The sequence below is a fragment of the Carcharhinus amblyrhynchos genome, chromosome 6, assembly GCF_965287045.1.
Source record: "Carcharhinus amblyrhynchos chromosome 6, sCarAmb.v2.hapA, whole genome shotgun sequence".
NCBI classification, from domain to species: domain Eukaryota; kingdom Metazoa; phylum Chordata; class Chondrichthyes; order Carcharhiniformes; family Carcharhinidae; genus Carcharhinus; species Carcharhinus amblyrhynchos.
Genome location: NC_137329.1, coordinates 17402523 through 17429418, shown reverse-complemented (window position 1 = coordinate 17429418; position 26896 = coordinate 17402523). Strand labels below are relative to the sequence as shown.

At 46.3% G+C, this 26896-nt stretch overlaps 1 protein-coding gene across 2 annotated transcripts in view; it reads left to right on the top strand.

Annotated features, from left to right (window-relative positions):
• shank2b (SH3 and multiple ankyrin repeat domains 2b) overlaps nucleotides 1–26896 on the top strand; it is a 919901-nt gene that overhangs the window by 206534 nt on the left and 686471 nt on the right. For both annotated transcript variants that reach the window (XM_080189952.1, XM_080189951.1), the window contains exons 8-9: nucleotides 1889–2056; nucleotides 6122–6238. In XM_080189952.1, the coding sequence (XP_080046078.1) occupies nucleotides 1889–2056; nucleotides 6122–6238 (285 nt within the window). The remainder of the gene's footprint in view (nucleotides 1–1888; nucleotides 2057–6121; nucleotides 6239–26896) is intronic.

Below are 26896 nucleotides of genomic sequence, written 5' to 3'. Positions count from 1 at the left end.
TCTGAAAGATGTGCTGGTTAGGTGCATTGGCCTGAATAGGCTCTGGAGTGTGACGACTAGAGGAATTTCACTGTAACTGCATTGCAGTGTTAATGAAAGCCTTACTTGTGACTAATAAATAAACTTTAGTGAACCCAATGGATTTTTATGACAACCAACAATGGTTTCATGATCATAAGAAGACTTTTAATCCAGATTTTTATTGAATTCAAGTTTTACCATCTACTGTGGTGGGATTTGAACCCAGGTTTTCAGACCATTACCCTGGATTATGAGTCTAGCAGACGATATCACTCTGCCACCACCTTCCCTGCATCCCTAGCAATTGAAAATCACTGCTCTTGTTCTCCGGCTGGTGAAGGAATGTTATGTTTGAGTCACATTATCTTGCCTTTAGGTTCTGACGATGGCATCCTCTTGCTCTTCATCCTCAATCTTGTTTCTGTGGCTGTACCTTTCTGACTGAAACAGGCCATTGGATGAGAAACATGATTGAATCGCCAATCAATATGTATTTCATTATACCGTCAGGATAGGTTAAATTAAAATAGAAATGAACATGTTCACTGCTTTGAGTAACTATTGAAGCAGCTTTGACAGTTCTATGAGATGTCAATGAGAGCAATAATCTTCTATTGCCTCCCAATCTCATTTCATGGTAATAGTAGAAACTATTTCTAGAACACTTAAGCCAATCATTTCAACATTTTTAATAGAGGGGATCATAAAATAATGATCTTTGTCCTCAGTTTTCAGTATTAAAGTGCCATCAGTACCGTATATGGACAGAATCAAACCGTTCTAACTCCGTGGGTGATTAATAATGCATTTGCCAAGGAAATCTCAAGTGTTTCAAATTATTGAAGGTAGTAATAATGGAAGAACATCCTATAGAGGCCCATTACATCTGGAGTCTTTTGCCTTTCAAGAATGTCCAATAAATTACACTCTTTCCTGAAATGTCTTCCCGTACGTTTGGCAAACTGAAGAGGCAACATCCCCAGGGAAATAATCATCATCAGAGTGAAATATTCTTTGAATCATAGAATCCCCACAGTGCAGAAGAGGCCATTTGTCCCATCGCGTCTGCATCGACTCTCTGACAGAGTATCTCACCCAGGCCCTTTCCCTTGTTGTGTCCCTATACCCACACCTTTACTATGGATCATCCATCTAACCTAGACATCTTGTGAGACTCAAGGGCAATTTAGCGTGGCCAATCCACCTTTGCTGCGCATCTTTGGAGTGTAGGAGGAAACCAGAGCACCCGGAAGAGACCCATATAGTTGTGGGGAGAATGGCCCGTTGGCACAGTGGTTGGCTTTGCTGCCTCACAGCATCAGGGACCCAGATGCAATTACCCAGCTTGGGTCACTGTCTGTGTGGAGTTTGCACCTTCCCCCGTGTTTGCGTCTGTTTCCTCCAGGTGCTCCGGTTTCCCCCCACAGTCCAAAAAAGATGTGCTGGTTAGGTGGTTTGGCCATGCTAAATTCTTCCTCGGTGTACCCAAACAGGTACCAGAGTGTGGTGACCAGGGGATTTTCACACTAACTTCATTGCAGCATTGATGTAAGCCTACTTGTGACACTAATAAATAAACTTAGAAAAAACTTGCAATCTCTACGCAGGCATTCATCCAAGGCTGGAACTGAATCCCTGGAGCTGTGAGGTGGCACTGTCCATGGTTCACTAAGTGAACTATGAACTTACAAAAACTACAGGCCTGTAAAACTGGTGCAGTGTGATCTAATATTTCATCCCTTGTCTCTCACTAAATACAGTATACTACAATAGCTAGAAGATTTGCAAAGGGCAGTTTAATGGTGTTCCAATTCCGAAATAAGAAGTCAGCCCAGTCATTTTATATACCTTTCATGTTCTTTCCCAGACTCTCCTGGAACTGGGAGCTTCTACTGATTATAAGGATAGTCGTGGCCTGACGGCACTCTATCACACTGCAATGGTCGGAGGGGACCCTTACTGCTGTGAACTGCTGCTTTATCAGCATGCTTCAATTGGCTGTAAAGATGAAAATGGATGGCAGGAAATCCATCAGGTAAATAAAACTAATTATTCTTGCTTTGTACCTTAGTTCTGGAAAGTAAAATTCCAGGGGTGGGATACGGGTGTGTGTTTATCTCAAATTATTTTCTCTCCTCTTTTAAGACCATATCCATTCTTTAAAGTGGCATAGAACTCATAGAATCCCCGCAGTGCAGAAGGAGGCCATTCAGCCCATCGAGTCTGTACCAGCAACAATCCCACCCAGGCCCTATTCCCATAACCCTACATATCTACCCTGCTAATCCCCTGACACTAGGGTTAATTTAGCATGGCCAATCAACCCAACCCGCACATCTTTGGACTGCAGACTGCTATATTTTAACAGGGTTATGGTAGTAGCATTGAGGTCACGTTGTGGGGAGAGCCATCGACGGGACTTGATGAATAATCCAGGGAACCCAATTTCAAATCCCACCATGGCAGTTTCAGAATTTAAAGTCAATTATTTCAAAAAAAGACAATAAAATGAAAATCCAGTGAATGTGATCATGAAGGAGTTGGATTGCTCTTTCAGCACCTATACATGTGAACTCAGCTCCATATCAATGTGGCTGACTTTTAACTGCCCTCTGAAGTGGCCTCAGGAGCATCAAAAAGGCTCACCTTATCCCTCTCCTGAATCCTGGAGCTGGCCGTTAAATGCGGACTTTCCCAGTGAGGCCCACATCTTGGGCTGGGATACTAAAAAGAGAGACAGTTTGCAAACATTTATCTAAATATGGTTTTGAACCAAGTCTGGAGGTTGGTTAGCAGAAATAGTGCATTCCTGTGCAAATACCAAGCAGGCAATGTCCCCTAAACAAGTCTGCAAGATCGCTTAAAAAGAGGGGGAGGAGAACAACAAAGAAATTATTGTTTAAATCTTATCAGAGCAATAGAAAATGAATGAGCGCATTGGCTGGCCTAATGCTGTGTTTCCCATTCACCCCCCTCTAATTGTGACCTAAACTATTATCATTTCATTGTCTATGATTCATTTGATTTTTTTTCCACAATCCAGAGGAAAATTGGATGGTTATAGCTCACCTCAAAGCTATGTCTGATATTTTTAATAATTAATTCACAAAAACTTGAAGTTGGACCTTTTGAAGGCGTGGTTGGCTGTGAAAGACTCCACAAAGAACGAGTACTGAAACCTGCATTGATGAGAACGTGTGGAGATGTCAGCGTTGGACTAGGAGGGGCACAGTAAGAAATCCCACAACACCAGGTTAAAGTCACCTGATGAAGGAGCAGTGCTTCAAAAGTTCATGATGCCAAATAAACCAGTTGGACTTTAACCTGGTGTTGTGAGATTTCTTACTTAAATGAAAACAGAATAAGGTCTTCATTCTTCAGGCATTTTTCATCAAATCTGGAAAAATTAAGAAGGGATTTAGGTGCCGACTGCATTCGTAGACAAACCAAAGAGATATTTGATTTATTATTGTCACATGTATTAGTATACAGTGAAAAGTATTGTTTCCTGCGCACTTTACACACAAAGTACACCATTCATAGAGAAGGAAAGTAGAGGGTGCAGAATTTAGTGTTACAGTCATAGCTAGGGTGCAGAGAAAGGTCAACTTAATGTGAAGTAGGTAAATTTAAGAGCCTGCTGACGTAACACAAATCTCAATGATGGAATGTACGAATTATCTATTTGGAATTGTGAATAGTACAACTCATTATAGCTGACAAGTCATGCCAGGAGTTAGACTACATTGACAGCCTGAATGCACTGACATGGCTAATCATAATCAGCTAGCTTGTATTATCTGTTTTGACGCTGGTTACAACATTGCTTCCTTGGCTAACACATTGGAGAAACCTCTAGTTGTGGGAAAAGCTTACAGGAGGCCAAGGGATTAGAAAAGAAGGAAGTAACAATGTTTTAGAAAGAAAGACGGATGCCACAAAATTAGACTCAATGACCTTTTCTGCTAGTGGAACGGGTGCTATTTCAGTACAAACATTGTACCAGTCCTGCATGACTGCAGATGTGACCATGGCTGTGAATTCCTTTATGTTGACAAGCTGGCCAGGGATCAGTAAGGGGCCATTGCGCATGCACCGATCTCGGTGCTGACAGATTGGCACACGCGCAGTGGCCCGCTCAGCGCTATGCTACCGGCCTTTACAGCAAGAATCAGTCCTGGTCACTGAATTTTAGCGTGATTCACACTAGTGTACTCTGCAGTGCCCGGAGTGTGGGAGAATCATTCTGAAACTCCCGCTGAAAAAACCAGCAGGATTTACTGCAGCTTTTACGCAAATACGACACTTAGAATTTTTTTGGGGAGAATCCGACCTATAATGTTTCAAGTGATGCTTATCCAAATACTTCTTAAAGTTTGTACGGTTTCCAGCCTCCACAACCTTACCAGGCAGTGCATTCCAGATTCCCACCACCCCCTGAGCTAAAAACCAATCAGGTGAGGGTCACTGCAGGAACCACAAAGTCTCCGCATTGCATTGAAATCGAGTCACTTTATACAGAGCAGAGAGCTGGTAATTCTAACTGAAACCAAATACCTGAAGCAATGGAAGCTGCAATCATGACTTTACACTCACACCCTCGCTCCAGCTGCTCTCAACTTCAAACACAACAGATTTGCTCCCGTTGCAACAAGATTTCATGGAAACTCACTCAGATTGCTGCACTCTCACTCTATTCCTGCTGCAAAAATTGCCAGAGTGGCTGTTCGACAGCCAAGATATCCTGAGTCAGAGCCCTCGCACCTGGTGCACATCTAGATGAGCTTCTTGCTTATTGCTGGAGCTGTGTTCATCTGTAAAGTGAGAATATCCCATCGCACTCCTGACTTGTGCCTTGCTTTTGGGAGTCAGAGGTGGGTTACTCACCACAGTTACTTCCAGCCTCTGACCTGGTCTTGCGGTGGTCTCCTTAAGCAAAGCATATAGCCAGGCAGGTAGGAGCAGCTCCTGATGTGAGTCTCAGACAAATATCACAACATTGTTCCACCAGCCAGAGATTTTACCAGCCATAAATTTAATGGACACAAGCTTGATACCATTGCAGCCTGTTCTATTGAATTAGACAACTAATATAGTCTCTGTACACTAAATAGGGATGTGATGGCTTGGTGGTGTTGTTGCTAGGCTTTTAATGCAAAAAACTCAGCTGATGTCCTGGGGTCCCAGGTTCAAATCCCGCCACGGCAGGTGGTAGAATTTGAATTCAATAAAAAAAATCTGGAATTAAGAATCTACTACTGACCATTGCTGATTGCTCTAAAAACCCAATGTCCTTCAGGGACGGAAATCTGCCATCTTTACCTGGTCTGGCCTAAATGTGACTCCAGAGCCACAGCAATGTGGTTGATGCTCAACTGCCCTCAGGCAACCAGGGATGGGTAATAAATGCTGACCAGCCAGCGAGGCCCATGTCCCACAAATGAATTAAAAACAAACATAAAAATATAACAATTCTGAAAGTTAAAAAAGAAATGTTTTGTTTTCATCACCACCAAGAAATCCTGACAGTGCAGAAGGAGGCCATTCGGCCCATTGAGTCTGCACCAACCACAATTCCACCCGGGTCTTATTCCCGTAACCCCACATCTTTACCTTGCTAATCACCCTGACACTCGGGTGAATTTAGCAAGGCCAATCAACCTAACACATCTTTGGGCTGTGGGAGGAAACCGGAGCATGCGGAGGAAGCCCACTTAGGGACTTCTATTGACTTTGACAGGCAGTACACAATGATGAAGATCCCATGGCTTCTTCTATGATGTGCCTTGGAATTTGAATGAATACTGGGGTTTTTTGACTAGTGAAGTACCAAGCAATTAAGCTTTTATTTGATTTGATTTTTATTTCACCAAAAAGGGTGTCAATTCTGAGCGTATCCTTTTTGGTTCAAGAAGTTTCCTTCACTATCACAAATACATAACTTCTCTGATTGTTTTAAGAGTTTTTAACCTGTGCCTGTGAATATTATTGTGAACATTTTTATTCCATTTAAAAATTGAGACTCCAATGATGGAAATAAAAAATGTGCATGTTGTCCGATAATTGAATGATAGTTTCGACTCTTGCCTCTTCTTCTTAGGCATGTCGTTATGGTTTTGTTCAACATCTGGAACATCTGCTTTTCTACGGGGCTGATATGGGAGCGCAGAATGCCTCGGGCAACGCAGCACTCCACGTCTGTGCCCTTTATAATCAGGTGAGAAGTCGGCACTCATTGCAATGTCTTAATTTTTGTTTTGCAATTAATCCTCTTTCATATTGCAGTTCACCAGTTGAGCAAGAATGCCAGGAATAATTTCAGAAAGGAATATAATTACATGTTATAGCATGAAGCAACTGTGAAGCTGCAAATTAGTGCTGGTGATAACAGCGGGTACAATAGTGACGGCATTCTTGTGAGATACCTGTCATTTTATTTTACATGGGTTAATCTTTCCTTCAAATAACAAAGAAATGTCAATTCTTTTCTCGTTGATATACCTAACAGTAATTTCCGAGTCATTCTGGGCTTGAAATGTTAACTTAATTTCTTTTTCCACAATGCTGCCAGATGTGCTGAGTATGGAAACTTGGAAAACAGGAGTAGGCCATTCGGCCCTTCGATACTGCCCCCCCATTCATTGTGATCACAGCTGATCTATTATCTCAATGCCATACTCCCACGCTCTCCCCATACGCCTTAATGTCTCCAGCACTTTCTGTTTTTATATTAGTCATTTCCAAGCTTTGAACTGCACTGTCAGCTCGCCAGCTTAATTCTATAGGGCAACCTTGCGTTACAGAATATTCATTGTCCCAAGTCAGTCAAAGATTTGACATCTGTCCTTTGACCCAGCTCTGTTTGATATTTCTTATGGTTTCCATCGGTCAAGCATTCATACATCTGGGGCAGCACAGTGACACAGTGGTTAGCACTGCTGCCTCACGGCTCCAGAGACCAGGGTTCAAACCCTGGCTTGGGTCACTGTCTGTGCAAAGTTTACATGTTCTCCCCATGAGCCCCATGTCAGAGGGTTTCCTCTTGGTACTCCAGTTTCCTTCCACACTCCAAAGGTGTGTGGTTTAGATTGACTGGCCGTACTAAATTGCCCCTTCATGTCCCAGGATGCATAGATCAGCGGGGGAAATATTTATGGGGGATTAGGGCCTGGGTGGGATTGTGGTTGGTGCAGACTTGATGGGCCAAATGGCCTCCTTCCGCACTGCAGGGATTCTATGATTTCATGTTTTTGGCAGATTTTTTTCTCACCGAAGTAAGTTGCTTTTCGATGATGTACTGGAGGATTGGTTAAAAAAAAGGCAGCCAGATGTGGATGACTTCATCATATCACATGCACTCTGCCCAAAGGCAGCTCCTTAATTTGTTGTCTGATGATGCTCCAACCTGAGCCATTTCTTTGGCAATTTCTATCAGATGTGCCATGCCATTGCCTTACACTCTCAGGCTGGGCTAAGAAGGCACCTCCTCAACTGACCTTAGCTGGTACAAGACTCAAATCTGCGGCTATAGGCAACATTCCGAATCACATTTTAGCCAACTGAGCTTACCAGCTTTAACCTGGTGTTGTCAGACTTCTTACTGTGCAGCTTCCCAAAGTGAAAGATGCCAACATACAAATTACAGTTAATTTGTTGGAAGACCTGCAGAAGCTGCAAAGGGATGGGGGTGAGTTTGGGAAATGGGTCAAAAGGCAGCAAATGGAATCCAATGTCACTAAGTCTGAAGTGGTGCATTTTGTGATGTAGCAAATAACACCAGTGATTGTACACTGAGCGAAAGGATGTTTGGAATTGTGGAAAAGTTGATGGAATTGTGGGAGAGCTGAGGGAATCGTGGGAAAGCAGAGGGAGTTGTGGGAGACTGGAGAGAATTGCGGGAGAGCTGAGGGAATCATGGGAAAGCAGAGGGAGTTGTGGGAGAGCAGAGGGAATCGTGGGAAAGCAGAGGGAATTGTGGGAGAGCGGAGGGAATTGTGGGAGAGCAGAGGGAATTTGGAAGAGGTGATGGAATTGTGGGAGAGCTGGATCACTAGATATTATTGGCAACATCAAAATTTTCTTCAGGCTTTGAAAAATCTCTATATTAAAGGAATTTAAATTTAAGCTAAGAATATAAAAAAGCAAGAAGTATTTATGTAACCCAGCAGGACATTAATAAGCTCTTGTTTATATACGGACATGCAATTTTGGGCCCTGGGCCATGGGAGAGTTAATGAGGTTTTAGAAAAGACACATAGGGCCCGATTTTACCTTTAAATTGCGCCCATTTTCAGGCACGAAAACTTGGTAAAGGTGGGCATGAGGCGAGTAGCGTGATCCACAAAACTGTCTCTGGGGTGGTTCCTGTTTTACCAAGGGCCTAAAATGGCCACCATCAGCACTGCGCCCGAAACAGGTACGACATCAGTTTAAATGCATTTGACACACTCTGTCAAATGCTGCCTTGATGTCGAGGGCTGTCACTCTCACATCATCTGTGGAGCAAGGCTATCTTGCCCATGTTATGAGGTCAGGAGCTGAGTGACTCTGGTGAAACCCAAACTGAGTGTCACTGAGCAGGTTATTGCTGAGCAGGTGCAGCTTGACAGCTCTGTTGATGACTCCTTCCATCACTTTACTGATGATCGAGAGTAGACTGGGCAGTAATTGGCTGGGTTGGATTGGTCCTGCTTTTTGTGTACAGGACATACCTGGGTAATTTTCTTCATTGTTGGGTAGATGCCAGTGTTGTAACTGTACCAGAAGAGCTTGGCTAGGGGAGCGGCAAGTTCTGCAGCACAAGTCTGCAGTACTATATGTGGAATATTATCAGGGTTCACTGCCTTTGCAGCATCAAGTGTTGTCAGCCATTTCTTGACATCATTTGGAGTGAATCGAATTGGCTAAAGACTGACATCTGGGGACCACAGGAGGAGGCCGAGATGGATGATCCGCTCAACACTTCTGGTTGAGGATTGTTGCGAATGCTGCAGCCTTGTCTTTTGCACAGTCATGCTGGGCTCCTCCATCATTGAGGATCTGTGGAGCCTCTTCCAATGAGTTGCTTAATTGTCTGCCACCATTCATGGCTGGATGGGGCAGAACTGCAGAGCTTAGATCTGATCCTAATTGTGGAATTGCTTAGCTCTGACTGTTACTTGTTGTGTATAACATTTGGCATGCGTGTCTAGTCCAATGCAGTAGCTTCACCACATTTTTAAGCATGCCTGGGGCTGCTCCTGGCATGTCCCCTTGCACTCTTCACTGGGGGAGACGATGGCCTAGTGGTATTCTCGCTAGAATATTAATCTGGAAACTCAGCTAATGTTATGGGGAACTGGGTTCGAATCCCACCACGGCAGATGGCAGAATTTGAATTCAGTAAAATGTATCTGAAATTAAGAATCTACTGATGACTATCAAACCATTGTCGATTGTCGGAAAAACCCATCTGGTTCACTAATGCCGTTTAGGGAAGGCAATCTGCCGTCCTTACCTGGTCTGGTCTGTATGTGGCTCCAGAGCCACAGCAATGTGGTTGTCTCTCAACTGTCCTTCAAGGGCAACTAAGGATAGATAATAAATGCTGGAAGAAGTCTTACAACATGAGGTGACTTCTTACTGTGTTTACCCCAGTCCAACGCCGGCATCTCTACATCGTAATAAATGCTGGCCAGCCAGCAACATCCATGTCCCACAAATGAATTTTAAAAAAAAGTGTTGATCACTTGATCACCTGGCTTCTCATGGTTTAGTACAATTCTGCTGCTGATGATGGCCCAACCCTAATGCTCGGATCTGTTCAAAATTTATCTAATTGAGCACAGTAGTACACAATACATTGGAGGGTATCTTCAATGTGGATTCCACAAGAACAGCATGGTGTTTACTCCAACCGATAATATCTTGGACAGATACACCTGTGGCTGACGGGTTGGTAAGGATCAGGTTATGAATGTTGAGTTTTACGGCAGAGCAAGTGGTCCTTCAGCCCATCATTTCTGTGCTGGCCACCAAGCATCCATATTCTTGAATCCTATTTTCCAGAACTTTGTCTGTAGCCCTGAATGGACTTTCAAGTGTTTGTCTGAATGCTTCTTAAACATTGTGTCAGCAACAAGTTTGATCCTCAGCTGGATTCATTATCCAAGTTATTGATGCTATATAGAAACAATGGTCCTAGTGGATCTGAAGATCACCCAGCAGGGCACAAGATCGCCCAGGTACACTCGGTCCAATCATTTTAGCTGCTTCTTCAAAGACCTTCTCTCCACCCTGAAATGAGAGGTGGGGAAGTTTACTGATGATTGTACAGTGACATGTGTACAGATACCGAAACAGTCCTTGCCCAAATGTAAGTTAAAAATTTATTTTTTAGTGTCACAAGTAGGCTTACATTAACACTGCAGTGAAGTTACTGTGCAAATCCCCTAGTCACCATGCTCTGGCACCTGTCTGGGTATACTGAGGGAGAATGTAGCATGGCCAATGCACCTAACAGTCTTTTGGGCTGTCAGAGGAAACTGGAGCACCTGGAGGAAACCCATGCAGACATGGGGAGAATGTGCAGACCCACACAGACAGTGACCCACGGTGGGAATTGAACTTGGGTCCCTGGCGCTGCGAGGCAGCAGTGCTAACAACTGTGCCACGGTGCCACCCCGCACTGCAACATCTGGAAAATATTCAGGCTTGGGCTGACAAGTGGCAAGTGAAACTCACATCATATACGCGGGAGGCCAAAGTGATCTTCAACAAGACATCAATGGTTTCACCATCAATGTATCTCCATTACTAAATTGACCATTGACCAGAAATTTAAATAGAACAGTAAGAAGTCTCACAACACCAGGTTAAAGTCCAACAGGTTTATTTGGAATTACTGAGCTTTCGGGACGCTGCTTCTTCATCAGGTGAGTGATCCTGATTAAGGAGCAGTGCCCCAAAAGCTCGTGATTTCTCACTCCACATCATAAATAGAACAGTCCTAAATATAGTGGCTGCAAGAGCAGGTCAGTTCTACAGCAAGTAACTCCCAAAGCCTGTCCACCATCTACAAGGCACAAAGCAGGGGTGCAATGAAATACATTTCACAGGTCTGGATGAATACACCTCCAACAACACTGGCAGCAGTGTATACCATCGAGGTTTCCATTGACAGCATCTTCCAAACTTTGGTGCCTATCAGCTAGGACAAGGGCAGCAGATGCAAGGAAGCAGCATCACCTGTAAGTTCCCTTCTAAATCACTCATCATCCTGACTTGGAGCTATTTTGTCATTCCTTTACTGTCAATGGGTCAAATTAATGGAACATCACTGTAGGTGTAATGGCACCACATAGACTGCAGCCACTCAAGATGACAGTTTGAGGACCACTTTCTCAAGGACAATTGGGGATGGCCAATAAATGCTGGCCGAGCCAGCAATGCTCATATCCCATGGACTAATGAAAAGTTTCAAAAGGGCATTTTCAAGAAAATTAGAACTCACACGCTCCCAGCAGGACTTTGGATCTCCCTGCAAGAGTTGAGAACTTCCAGCAAGGAATATATTTGGAAATAAATGTTTCAAGTCAGCATCAGTAACTTGGATAATGAATCCAGCTGAAGATCAAATTTGTTGCTGACACAATGTTTAATCCCGCCCGTGGTCAGTGGAGCTTTGCATGGTCCTTATCCCACCTGCTACAATTCCCATAGCTAATGAGATGGGAAAATTCCACCCAAAATCTCCCACAATTTCACTGTTTTCTTGGCCACTTCCTTACACTTTGCCACTTCATCCCACTGCCTCGGCAAAGCAGCCAGCATAATTAAGGACCCCACACACCCCAGACATTCCCTCTTCCACCTTCTTCCGTTAGGAAAAAGATGCAAAAGTCTGAGGTCATGTACCAACCGATTCAAGAGCAGTTTCTTCCCTGCTGCCATCAGACTTTTGCATGGACCTACCTTGCATAGAGTTGATCTTTCTCTAGCTATGGCTGTAACACTACATTCTGCACTCTCTCATTTTCTTCCTGTATGAATGGTGTACCTTTTCTGTATAGTGCGCAAGAAGCAATACTTATCACTATATGTTAATACGTGTGACAATAAGAAATCAAATCAAATCAAACACTGACATTCATCCTATTGACATTGAGTTCAATTAGAATTCTTTGTGTGGAATTTTATTAAAATGTTCTAAAGTTCTAAGTTAGCTGCAGGGGGAGAAGAGGCATTATTAAATCTTCTCTTTGACTTATTTTGTGAGGTTAGTTCTTTTATTGCTTGCAACTGGAGTATCCGTACTGCCAGATGAACTACTCATCCCAACCACCCCTCAGAGGATATTCATTTCTCTATTACCTCTTTTTGATATTTAGGTATCTGGCACAAATATCTTACACAGGCAAGCAGGAAAGTGGGGTAATGGCCACAACGAGATCAGCCACGATCATTTTGAAAGGCTTTAGAGGACAAATAACCTTGTTCAGTTCCTGTTTCTTGTGAGGTTTTCACCCCCACTACAGAAATTACTACATTGAACTTTCAAAATTGGCCATAATTTTATTTCTTTGCAGCCCTCAGTAAAAGTGTCAATTTTTGTGGCATGCAGCATTAAAATAAGTAACAACTTGAGGAGACTGTTGTTTGAGCATTCAGCTGTACGCTAGCTTGGAATCCTGTGCAGCTGTAAGTGAAGCTAAATACCGCTAATAATTTATAATTCTGAGGGATTGGTTCCAGCTGACGTGCTGTAGCCTGGATTCAGAGCTTGAACAGAGGAACGCTCTGCCCGGGTATATATGTAACACTGAAACGTTGTATCTGCACATTGACTGTCCTTTGTTTGCAGTTTCTCACCATGTTTCATCAGCTTTGTGTAGGCAGAGTACTATTTCAGTCTATCTGTGGGCGGCTGAATTTAATTAGGCAGAGCCTGCTTGCTCACATATGCTTTTGCTAGCTTTAGCATTCTCGCCGTAGTTAAATACCCGACCAGATTATAAAACAAAACAAATTAGCTCCTGGTCGCAATTAAAGTCTCTTTTGTTCCTTACACAGGGGGCATCTCTCTTTTTAAAATCTGAAGTCTTTGGGAACCTGGCATGTGCAGCACTCTGCTAATTTTACACTTCTGCCAATTTCCCCTAATTTTGTATCAAATGAAAGGTGACAAGATAACAATCTGGAAGTGCAGCTCCTCGATGTCTCTGTTAAAGCTTGGCAGTTAGTGCCAAAAATGTCACTGTTACTTGTCGGAGAAGATATGTTAAACAGGAACGCTGTGTGTCAAAGCCACATGCTTATTTCATCTTGCTCCGCCGAACGCTTCCTCCTGATTATCACTTGGTCCAAGAACGTCTTATGAATGAATTCAGAAGGAGTGTGAAGAGAAGGTTATGAAGTAACGCTACTACCTATAATCTTTGTGGCTATATCTGTTTGTACCAAACACACATACGCCCAAACACACGTGCGCACACACACACAGGCTTTATCTTTTTAACCACTCATTCATAGTCACTGCGAGAAAATCCTAGCCTCATTCTTACATTAATCCTTTATCAGCATGGAGAAAAGTATTACTGTAATTTTCCATGTTTACATAACGTGCTTAAAAATGAGAAAAACAATTAAAAACAATAATATTTAGCTCAGTATTCACTGGAAGTAGAGTGACTTGCAACTGAACATGATAATGTCAATGAGAAGATTCTTTCTAGGAGCTTCTTGCATAACCTATTCAGTTCAGGCAAAGTCAGTCAATCGCACAGGAACAAGCGATTCAGGTCATCATAGCCGTGCTGGCTTTTCCTCGAACAACCACAAACTTATCCCCTGATCAGCTTTCAAAAACAACAACTCTCTCTCCACTTAGATAACAAGTTGTCTTTCCATTTTTCTAACGAAATGGATAAGCTCACACTTATCCATGTTAAACTCCATCTGCCATGTTTTGGCCCACTCATCTGTCTATATCCATTTGTAAATTTCTTATTTCCTCATTGGAACTTACTATCCCATCTATTTTAATGCCATCTGCAAATTTAGCTACTGTAACTTCTATCTCCGAATCATTAATGTAGATTGTAGATGTAAGCCTGAGGACCAAAGCCTGTGGCACCCCACTAGTTACATTGTGCCAACCAGAAAATGGCCCATTTATCCTGTCTCTCTGCCTTCTGCCAGTTAGCCAGTCTTCTATCTAAGCTAATAAATTACCCCTAATGCCCATGTGATCTTACCTTGTGTATTAACCTTCTGTGTGGCACCTTGTCAAACACCTTCCTGAAGTCCACATATACTACATCCCAATTACCTATTTGGCTTGTTACATCTTTGACAAACTCTAGTAAATTAGTCAAACATGATTTGCCCTTCATAAAACCACACTGACTTCGAGAAGACTTCTTAAAATTCTTACATTTATTGAGTGCCCTTTGCAGACACAAGGCATCCCAAAGTGTTTGATAGCGAATGAAGTGTAGCTGCTGCCTGTTGTAATGTAGGAAATAGAGTACCGATGGCCTGGTGGTATTATCAAAAGACTACTAATCCAGAAAACTCAGCTAATGTTCTGGAGACCCAGGTTCGAATCCCGTCACAGCAGATGTTGGAATATGAATTCGATAAAAATATCTGGAATTAAGAATCTACTGATGACCATGAAGTCATTGTTGATTGTAAGCAAAACCCATCTGGTTCACTAATGTCCTTTAGGGAAGGAAATCTGCTATCTTTACCTGCTCTGGCCCACATGTGGCTCCAGAGCCATAGCACTATGGTTGAATCTTCAACTGTCCTTGGGCAATAGATGCTGACCAGCCAATGATGCCCATGAATGAATGAGAAAAGAAAGGCAGGTAATTTGTGCACAAGCTCCCACAAACAACAATGCGATAATGACCAGATCATTGAGATGTTGATTGGGATAAATCTTGGCAAAAGCGCTGGACAGAACTTCCTTCCTCTTTTTTGAAATAGGTTAGCACTGCTGCCTCACAGCGCCAGGGACTTGGGTTCGACTCCCGGCTTAGGTCACTGTCTGTGTGGAGTTTGCACATTCTCTCCTTGCCTGTATGGGTTTCCTCCAGGTACTCTGGTTTCCTCCCACAGTCTGAAAGGTGTGCTAGTTAGGTACATTGACCCAAACAGTGTGGTGACTAGGGGAATTTCACAGTAACTTCATTGCAGTGTTAACGAAAGCCTACTTGTGACAAATAAATAAATAAACTTAAAAATTTGGCATCACTATGCTTACTGAGAGAGTGAGGCAGTCTTTGTTAACAGTTCATCTGAAAGACAGCACCTCAATGTCATACTGGGAACATCAACCTTGATGTTTGTGTATCCCTGAAGTGTGACTTGAACCCACAACCGCCAAAAAAAATAAAACAACAATCTGGAATTGGTTATGTTTCAGTAACTCTGGTGATGGAGAGCCTGACAAACATTCAAAAGACATGTGCTCAATCCTCCGTCTCGACTGTCGTTCAGAATTGCTTCTCCGTTATTAAAAAAACAAGTCCCTTTGACATTCAAGTTTTGTTTCACATCCTGGTTCGAGGTCAACAAATTAACTGTGATCGATCAGGTTCTATTTTGTGCGAGAATAGAATCACAGTTTCGCAAGCAAATCGACTTTGGACCTCATAGAGAAAACTTCGAAGTGACTGCAAACTCAATCGATTAGGTGGTGAACCCAATCAAGTTGTGGGAATCTAAGGGAGCAAGGAATGAGCTGTGCTGTGTGGTGGGAATCATGTTAGTCACTTACAGAGAGGGCGTTGCTGGTGCAGTCTTTTATTTTTGCACGGCAATTTCATTCATACCAGATGGGATTTTCTGCCTCTCCACCCACCCTCCCCTCTGCCCCCGCTCCCACCCCACCCCACCGTCCCCTCTGCACCCGCTCCCACTCCCACCCACCCTCCCCTCTGCCCCCGCTCCCGCCCCACCCTCCCCTCTGCCCCCGCTCCCGCCCCACCCTCCCCTCTGCCCCCGCTCCCGCCCCACCCTCCCCACTGCCCCCGCTCCCACCCCACCCCACCGTCCCCTCTGCCCCCGCTCCCACCCCACCCCACTGTCCCCTCTGCACCCGCTCCCACTCCCACCCACCCTCCCCTCTGCCCCCGCTCCCGCCCCACCCTCCCCTCTGCCCCCGCTCCCGCCCCACCCTCCCCACTGCCCCCGCTCCCACCCCACCCCACCGTCCCCTCTGCCCCCGCTCCCACTCCCACCCACCCTCCCCTCTGCCCCCGCTCCCACCCCACCCCACCCCACCGTTCCCTCTGCACCCGCTCCCACCCCCACCCACCCACCCTCCCCTCTGCTCCCACCCCCACCCACCCACCCTCCCCTCTGTCCCCGCTCCCACCCCCACCCACCCTCCCCTCTGCCCCCGCTCCCACTCCCACCCACCCTCCCCTCTGCCCCCGCTCCCGCCCCGCCCCGCCCCACCCTCCCCTCTGCCCCCGCTCCCACCCCCACCCACCCTCCCCTCTGCCCCCGTTCCCACCCCCACCCACCCTCCCCTCTGCCCCCGTTCCCACCCCCACCCACCCTCCCCTCTGCCCCCGTTCCCACCCCCACCCACCCTCCCCTCTGCCCCCGTTCCCACCCCCACCCACCCTCCCCTCTGCCCCCGTTCCCACCCCCACCCACCCTCCCCTCTGCCCCCGTTCCCACCCCCACCCACCCTCCCCTCTGCCCCCGTTCCCACCCCCACCCACCCTCCCCTCTGCCCCCGTTCCCACCCCCACCCACCCTCCCCTCTGCCCCCGTTCCCACCCCCACCCACCCTCCCCTCTGCCCCCGTTCCCACCCCCACCCACCCTCCCCTCTGCCCCCGTTCCCACCCCCACCCACCCTCCCCTCTGCCCCCGTTCCCACCCTCACCCACCCTCCCCTCTGCCCCCGTTCCCACCCCCACCCACCCTCCCCTCTGCCCCCGTTCCCACCCCGCCCCACCCTGCCCCACCCTCCCCTCTGCCCCCGCCCTCGCCCCACCCTCCCCTCTGCCCCCGTTCCCACCCCCACCCCCCCTCCCCTCTGCCCCCGTTCCCACCCCCACCCCCCCCTCCCCTCTGCCCCTGTTCCCACCCCCACCCCCCCCTCCCCTCTGCCCCTGTTCCCACCCCCACCCACCCTGCCCCCGCTCCCACCCCACCCCGCCCCACCCTCCCTTCTGCCCCCGCTCCCACCCTGCACAGTGTGTTTCTGGGTGTGGAGCGTTCTGCCATTGGCTGGCAGCGTAATCATAGAATCCCTTTAGTGCAGAAGAAGGCCATTCGGCCTATCGAGTCTGCACCGACCACAATCCCACCCAGACCTAATTCCCGTAACCCTACATATTTACCCTAGCTAGTCTCCCTGACACGAAAGGGGCAATTTAGCATGGCCAATCAACCTAACCCACACATCTTTGGATTGTGGGAGGAAACCGGAGCACCCAGAGGAAACCCATGTTCACACGGGGAGACTCTTTCAGTCCTGCCAGTGTCGATGCAGTTTTGTGTTTGTCGCTGACCATGCCGCCGGGGAACTCACCGTGGGATCACCATTGGCAGGACTGGAAAATCCTGCAGGCACTGCTGGAAAATCACGCCCTTAGTTTCTGCAATCACTGAATCATGGAATGACACGGCAAGGCTGAGGCCATTTGGCCCATCATGCCTATCTTAGTTCCATGAGAGAGCAGTGGAATAAGTACCACGTCTGTGATGACTTCAGCCAGGCTGATGAGGTTGGCTTGCTAGAGTGTGAACTACCTGATGAGTCTTGGGCGGCACAGTGGTTAGCACTTCTGTCTCACAGCGCCAGGAATCTGGATTCAATCCCCGGTTTGAGTCACTGTCTGTGTGGAGTCTGCACATGCTCCCTGTGTCTGCGTGGGTTTTCTCTGGGTGCTCGAGTTTCCTCCCACAGTCCAAAAGACATGCTGGTTAGGTGCATATTGACCCGAACAGGCACCAGTGTGTAGTGTCAAGGAGAATTTCACAGTAACTTCATTGCAGTGTTGCAGCCAGAAAAGGAGTGCCTGATGAGTCTTAATTGATGGTTAAATCAGGGAGTCTCATGCTCCTTATTTAAAGCTGGTGTGTCAGACTCCCAGCCTGCCATCAGCAGGGAGCAGCGGGAGAGCTGGCTGTGTACAGATGTGTGGTGTAAATAAAGTAACTTGGTGACAGGACTCTTGCCTCCATGGAATTGTTACAACTTCCATGCCCTTTCCTTGAAGGTCTGCACATTCGTCCCCTTCAATTGATTCCTTTTTGAACATCCTTTCAGACGGAAAAGTTCCAAATCATAATAGGTCAGCGTGTGAAGATTGTACTCCTCACCTCTCCTCAAGCTCCCATCCATCAGTGTCCTCCAGTCACCCATCCATCTATCACCCTGAAGCTTCTCCTAATTTTCTCTATCAATATCCTTCATGGTTTTGAACACTTCCGTTCTCATTCTTTTTCGGAGCTTCAGTTAACGTTTCGAATCCAAATGATCCTCCGACGGAACTGAAGAAAGGTGGAAATGTAAAGCTTTACGTTACCACTTCCTTTGCCTTTCATTCTTTATCAGACTGTCTGCTCAGGGAGGAAAAGGGGGCATTGCTAGCTTTAACCATCGATTTTTTAAACACACAGGAAAGAAAATCCTGAAGGTGGGTCCCACAGCTACCCCCCCCCAATGGACACAGAGTCTCCCCCCACCCGCATTCCCCCAGGGATCGCCCCCTCTCCCCTTCCCCTCCCAGTGGACACAGACCTCCCGCCCCCACCAGGCACACCCTGCCCTAACCACAGAACTGGAACCACCCCCACCCCAAACTTCCCCAACAGATGCCACCCACTGGCTCTTCCTCTTGGCATTGCCCCTCTGACCAGGTGCTGTTGCCAGGGGGATGTGCCAGATGGGCATTGCCTGGACATGACCCGCTTCCCCCCCCCCTTGTGGGCTGCACCTACCTGTGCACCCCCGGCGGATTCTGTTCACCGCTTCCCGGTTTTACAAAATCTGTGGTAAACCCCGCTGACAGGATGCCTCGCTGGCTGGGGGGGTGGAGGGGGCTACAGAATATCCCTACGTAGGGCTATGATACAGTGCCGAGTGCCACTAAGTGTGTGTGAACGTATGCTAAATAGATTCCTGACCTTTCATTGGTGGGGGAGGATGGGCAGGGAGAATCATGCAGGGAAATCCCACCAGAGTGAGAGCCATTTTTGGGACCACCTCTCGTTTCTCCGCCATTCCCGTCCGATGAAAATGGGAGGGCAGAAAATTCCCTCCAATATTCCTTTACCCTTATCTGCTCTTAAGGAGAACCAAACTGTTTATTAACAGGGGATTTGAGTTTAAGAACTGTGGGCTTATGCTGCAACAGTATAGGACCTTGTGAGACCACATTTGGAATATTGTGTTCCGTTCTGGTCACCTCACTATAAGAAGGATGTGGAAGCATTGGAGAGAGTGCAGAGGAGATTTACTAGGATGCTTTCCTATTTAGAGTGGAGGAGGATGAGAAGTGACTCAATAGAGGTTTATAAGATGGTGAGGGGGACAGATAGAGTGGACGTTCAGAGATTATTTCCTCGGTTGGATGTAGCTGATACTAGGGGGCATAACTATAAGGTTCATGGTGGGAGATATAGGAGGGATATCCAAGGTAGGTTCTTTACTCAAAGAGTGGTTGGGGTGTGGAATGGACTGCCTGCTGTGATAGTGGAGTTGGACACTTTACGAATTTTCAAGCGGTTATTGGATAGGCACGTGGAATGATAGGGAGTGGAATACTTTGATCTTGATTTCACATATAGCTTGGCGCAACATTGAGAACCGAAGGGCTCTTACTGTGCTGCACTGTTCTATGTTCTATGTTTTATGTTCAAATCCTGTTTTCCCTCACCTTCACACGTAACTGAAGCTTTGTGTCAATGGTACCATTCTGGGACAATTCTGCTGTGCCCTCTCTAAGCCTCGACATCTATCGTGTTCTGAATAAAATGGACCACTGTAACCAGAATCAAACCCAGTGATCTCGAAGGATTTTGTTTTCCATGTCGTTGTTTAGAAAGCCCAACAACCCTGCTTGCTTTTTTTATCTCGCACTTTTCACAGTTTGCCCTTCCAGCTTCGTGGAATTGTTTGCATAGATTGGCAAGTCTCTCTGATCCTGCATCTCCTAAGTTAAGTTAATTTATTTATTAGTGTCACAAGTAACTGCAATGAAGTTACCGTGAAATTCCCCTAGTTGCCAACTCCGGTGCCTGTTCGGGTCAATGAACGTCTTTCAGATTGTGGGAGGAAACCGGAGAAGCTGGAGGAAACCCATGCAGACACGAGGAGAATGTGCAGACTCCACACAGGCAGTGACCCGAGCCGGAAATAAACCCGGGTCCCTGACACTGTGAGGCAGCAGTGCTAAATGTGCCACCGAGCTGCTCCTGCCCAGCTCCCCTTGAAGTGTGTTACTGTCCTCCACACTGTAAAGATCCAAAGGTGATTTACTGAGGGTGGAAGTAACAGACACTTGGGCACGCTGGGAAAACAAAACGTTGGCGGCAGAGGTAGACTGGGAGAAGATTTTAAAGATGGAGATAGCGGGGTTGGGGAGCTCCAGAAAGGAGCTTCTCCTCTGGGGGGTTTGACTCTAGATTTCAAAGGGTAATTATCTGACTACATAGAGCCTAAACTCTGAAGGCTTCATCTGTAAGTAGCTGTTGCCAGGCAACTGAGCGAGGCACTTTAAAGTAGCCAAGAACACAATTTCATAGGGGCACGAAAACTAATTGGACCAGTCCTGCTTCAGTACTCATGGGTCAGTGGAGCACCGTTAATAGAAGTCAGTCGCTGCCTTCCAGTGTCAGATTCCACACGCCAGCTGAACAAAAGTCTGTTTGCATAAAATTATGCATTGAAAGAGACGGGTCATCATTACGGCGACAACCTGTTTTCAAACATAATTTTCTCATCACCAGGTAATCATGAGGCCACCAGGCCAACATTTCCAACACACATTCAGAGCAAGCAAGGCACCCCTCCCCTTAATGCACACTGCGAGAATGGTAGCTCTAAGTTCCTGTTCCAAAATTGCTGCATGATCATTTTAATGCCTTTTATGGCGTCCCTCTTTTTATTTTATTCATTCATAAGACATTGGCATCGCTGGCTGGCCAGCATTTTTTGCTCATCGCTAGTTGCCCTTGGGAAGCTGGTGGTGAGCTGTCTCCTTCAGTCGCTGCAGAGCACGTGCTATGGGTTGACCCACAATGCCATTAGGGAGGGAATTCCAGCATGTTGACCCAGCGACTGTGACGGAATGGCGATATATTTCCAAGTCAGGATGATGAGTGGCTTGGAGGGGAACCTGCAGGTGGTGATGTTCCCATTTATCTGCTGCCCTAGACCTTCTAGATGGGAGTGGTCATGGGCCTGGAAGGTGCTGTCTAAGGATCTTTGGTGAATTGCTGCAGTGCATCTTGTAGATAGTATACACTGCTGCGACTGAGCCTCGGTAGTGGAGGGAGTAGATGTTTCTTGATGTGGTGTCAATCGAGTGGCTTGCTTTGTCTTAGATGGTGTCAAATTTCTTGAGTGTTGTTGGAGCTGCATCCATCCAGGCAAGTGGGGAGTGTTTGATCACATTCCTGCCTTGTAGGTGGTGGACAGACAGTGGGGAATCAGGAGATGAGTTACTGAGTCAGGAGATGAGTATTCCTAGCCAAGCTACCGAATCATTCCTTTCAACAGCCCTACAGCACAGTTACATCAACATCTATCCTTGTGCTTTCCCTGAAGGAGTAAAACATTAACAGATTCACAGTACACAAACCTCTTAGTAATTTTTGGTTGAAGTTGTGAATCTGTTAGTAATGTGTCATATTTTTCAGCTTGATTGCAAAGTAACCGGTAAAGTACAAGTTGAGTTGTAGCCCCCTGAAATGTACTTCCAGCCATGATGAAAGCAATTCTGTAGACTCAACGCAGCCAGCACTGCAGAACCATGGAGTACGGATCACTGAATAACCAACCATGGACCCGATTCTCCCATCCCGACACACTTGTTTTCTGGCGCATCAGGTTAGGAGAATCACATGTCGGCTACTTTACAGGATTCACCGATGCGTTCCCGATGCATGCACATCTCCCCCAGCCAGAGAGAAGGTGCAGTCGGGATTACACTGGAAAGCAGTGGGAAGAGAGATAAGTGATTTAAATCTGTTTTTAACATATTTTAAATGTCATTATGAGGCCCGTCATGGAATTTTCGGGGGGCAGTAGCATCTCCCACCCTGCCAGGTTCCAATTGCGGGAAACTAGCAGGACACCCCGTGGGAGTGAAAGGGGGCCAATCGGGGCTCCCAGGGGGTCGGGTGGTAGGGGGGTGGTGATCCACTGCCACTGCATAGTGGGAAGTGCCAAGGTGCCCCCTGGCACTGTCCAAGGGGTGAAGTACCCAGGCCCAGGGGGGCAACTTGGCACTGCCCACCAGGGATTGGGCAGTGCCAAGGGGGTGGGCACCAAGGGGTTGGGTCCTAGGGGTAGGGACAAAAGGGTGGGGCCTATTGTGGGCAGGGCTAGGGGAGATTTTCAGCCACAATGGGGTAGAGCCAAGGTGTGGGACCAAGAGTGGGGCCTATTGCGGATGGGGCCAAGGGAATGATTGGTGGGGGTGAGGTGTCCCGCTGCCATTCTGCACGTAAGATCAGTCGGGGCTGGAGGGAGGTGTGTGATCGGGGTGGGTTTGTGGGGGAGGGGCTGGTCTGCTGGGGGGGTGGTTGTCTGCCTTCTGGAGGGGAGGGGTCTGCAGGGGGGAGGACCTGCCCAGGGAGTGGTGGGGGGGGGGAATGCTGGAGATTGCGGTGCTCCTGGATGGGGGGGTGGTACTCGGGGCTGGCCTGGGAATGCTGTGCGGGCTACGATCGGGGGGGTGGGGGCAGCACTGTGAGGGTCCAGGGTTGGCCAGCAAATAGAGAAACTGATAGATTGGGGCCACCGCGCATACGCAGAGATCCGGAACTGTCAGCCTCTGGCGTGAATATATGGACGACATATTCTGCATTTACCTCATCTACACCCCCTGTGTTTTCAGCCTCCCTGAGCTTTTAATGAGATTCACGATTGTGGCCTCTGCATTGTACAGAGTGCGGGAGATTCAGGCCTGAACTCCCACTGAAAAATCAATCGTGATTTACACCATTTTTCTCACCAATTCAGCACTTAGGATTTTTTGGGAAGAATCGGGCCCAATGTTCCTCAGTATTTTGCACTCTGTAGCTTTGGACTGCTGTGTGATGTTTTGCTCTATTGAGTTTTGGATCATAGAGGTTTACAGCATGGAAACAGGCCCTTCAACCCAACTTGTCCATGCTGCACTTGTTTTAAAACCCCTAAACTAATCCCATTGCCTGCATTTGGCCCATATCCCTCTATACCCATCTTGTCCATGTAATTATCTAAACGCTTTTAAAAGACAAAATTGTACCACCTCTACTACTACCTCTGCAGCTTGTCCAGACACTCACCATCCTCTGTGTGAAAAGAATGCCCCCCTGGACACTTTTGTATCTCTCCCCTCTCACCTTAAACCTATGCCCCCTAGTTTTAGACTCCCTACCTTTGGGAAAAGATATCGACTATCTTGCTGATCTGTGCCCCTCATTATTTTGCAGACCTCTATAAGGTCACCTCTCAGTCTCCAATGCTCCAGAGAAAAAAAGTCCCAGTCTATTCAGCCTCTCCTTATAACTCAATCCATCAAGTCCCGGTTGCATCCTGGTAAATCTTTTCTGCACTCTTTCTAGTTTAATAATATCCTTTCTAATAGGATATCCTAATAGGGTGACCAAAATTGCACGCAGTATTCCAAGTGTAGACTTACCAATATCTTGTAGAACTTCAACAAGACATCCCAACTCCTGTATTCAATATTCTGACCGATGAAACCATGCATGCCGAATACCTTCTTCACCACTCTGTCCACCTGTGATTCATTTTCAAGGAGCTATGAACATGTACTCCTAGATCACTTTGTTCCATAACTCTCCCCAATGCCATACCATTAACTGAGTAAGTCCTACCCTGGTTCAATCTACCAAAATGCATCACCTCACACTGGCCCACTTGATCAAGATCCCGTTGCAATCCGAGATAACTATAACTTTCTTCACTGTCCACTATGCCACCAACCTTGGTGTCATCTGCAAACTTACTAACCATGCCTCCTATATTCTCATCCAAATCATTAAGACAACACTGTTTATTTCCCCAAGTTCCCTCACACCCATGATTTTCTCAGTAGTAAATACTGATGAGAAATATTAATTTAGGATCTCACTCATCTTTTATGGATCTGCACGCCGATACCCTTGTTGACCCTTAAGAGGTCCTACTCTCTCCCCTGTTACTGTTTTGCCCTTTATGTATTTGTAGAAGCTCTTTGGATGCTCTTTTGTCTTATCTGCCAAAACAATCTCGTGTCCCCTTTTTGCCCTCCTGATTTCTGTCTTAACTCTACTCTGCATCATGTGTTGCTCCGGGTTAGTGAAGTTTCTAATCTTTTGTAGATTGTTGCTGCTGCATCTTTCTTGGTGAGTTTCTGGTCTTCAATTTTTTTGGGCTCTCTGCCGCTGCACCATCACAACTGTGTCACACTGCAGCAAAAAACCTGCTTATTTGTGTAAATGTGGAACTCCGCAGCACTTAGGAGGACTCAGAAAGGCTAAAGGGAATTTGGGGACAGAGGTTTGGAAGGATATTACACAGTCACATTTGGAGTAATGCCAAATAATGGTTTTTATTCCAATGGCTGAAAAACCACATTGAACTCTCAAAAACAGAGATTTCTTGAAACACAAATTAAAAGTGTGACCGGAGTTTGCAACAAAGATGACTACCCAATGTGCATGACTGAAGTTAAAGTTTACTTATTAGTCACAGGTAAGACTTACATTAGCACTGCAATGAAGTTACTGTGAAAATCCCCTGGTCGACGCACTCCAGCGCCTGTTTGGGCCATTGTGCCTAACCAGCACATCTTTCAGACTGCGGGAGGAAACTAGAGCATCCAGAGGAAATCCACGCAGACACGGGGAGAATGTGCAAATTCCAAACAGACAGTGACCCAAGCCGGAATCGAACCCAGGTCCCTGGCGCTGTGATGCAGCGGTGCTAGCCACTGTGTCACCGTGCTTCCTGTACAGTGTTTCACATGTTCCACATTCCAATCCATTCGGATGGAGACACCATATTCTGCATCCACTTCACCCCATCATGCTTTCAGGCAGCGGAGGGAGATTGCCATTGGTCAGTGATCGGATCTTCGTGTCACACCGATACCTGTGCCACTTTGTGTGTCTCGCTCATTCTAGCAACAGGGAGCCATCCGCGGAGACAGTCACTAGTCACAACCACATTCGAATCATTGGCTGATGGTCTTGTAATGGGCCCACCTCTTGTGTGTTTACACCACTGCTTTCTCTGCAGTAAGAGGACAAGCAGCTGAGTGGGGCCTTCCTCTTTCCTCTCCCTCTCTCTCTCTAATCCACCATGCAAACTTTGAACCCTGTTTGCTGACTATGACCATCCAGGGATGCCCCTGTGGCAGGCAGAGATTTCTCAATAGTATTCTTCCCAGCATGACCATCTTGAAGAGAACAACCAAATCAGCTGTACACATCTTTCAATCGGAAACACAGCGAACGCCAAAGGAAAATTGCAAGATCCCAAAATTATGTCTAAGACCAGCAGAATCACCAAATTGCAGACTGTATCATTTTTCAGGGCTTTAAGTTGGCAAATTTATCCTTCCTCACACTTGTGTGTGTGTGTGTGTGTGTGTGTGTGTGTGTGTGTGTGTGTGTGTGTGTGTGTGTGTGTGTGTGTGTGTGTGTGTGTGTGTGCGCACGCGTGCAAGTGTGCATGCATGCGTCCATGCATGAAAACTTAGAGAATTTGTGCGAAAGCTGGAATGTATTTTATTGCCTTACTTACATCGGTTTAATTATAACAAAACTAACCAATTCTTTTGCTCAACTCAAAAAAAATGTCCTATTGGCTCTTTTCTGCTCACAGCACATAAACAGTTAAATACTCACTGAATTGGCAAATATATCCCTTTCAAAAACCCTATTACAGCCAGATAAGGAGGGGGAAAAGAGGGGAACCATTCAACTTTTTCTCACCTGATTGTAACAATATATTATGACAGTCTACTTCTCTCTATCTGCTACTTCACAATTTTCAATTTGGTTGCTTGCAACAATAATGGTGTTTGAAAAAGTAACTTCCCTAAACTGCTGGAAATACTTGGCAAGTCTGGCAGCATCCATGGAGAGAGAAAAATAGAGGTGAGGTAAGTAACCCTTCATCAGGTAATAGGTCTTTTACTTACCCTGTATAAAAACATGTCGCATGACATTTGGATTCCAAAAATAGATTGTACGGTGCTTTCTTAGAATGCATTGCCAGCTTAAACACAAGCACACTAGGAGCTGGACTGTCCAAATCAACTTTTACAGTAAAGAAGGGGAGGGGATGAATGAGACTGTTGGTCAGAGATTGAATTGGTTCCTGGGTTCCACAAGCAAAGGGGCAGTGATCTAGCAAAAATATTCCAGTTGTTAATTTATTTCAGTTTGTGGCATTAACAATTGGTTAACCCATGAGAAGGAATGAAATGGAATAGATATCCGATGAAGCTCAACTCAGAATGCAGACGAGGACAGTTCCTTCATTTGGAGATTTGGTCTTACGGTTGGGAAGCTGGTACTTTCTTTGTGATTGGTCAGTTTTAATGTTTTAACTTTATTTACTATTATTGTCACAAGTAAGTTTACATTAACACTGCATTGAAGTTACTGTGAAAATCCCTAATTGCCACACTCCAGTG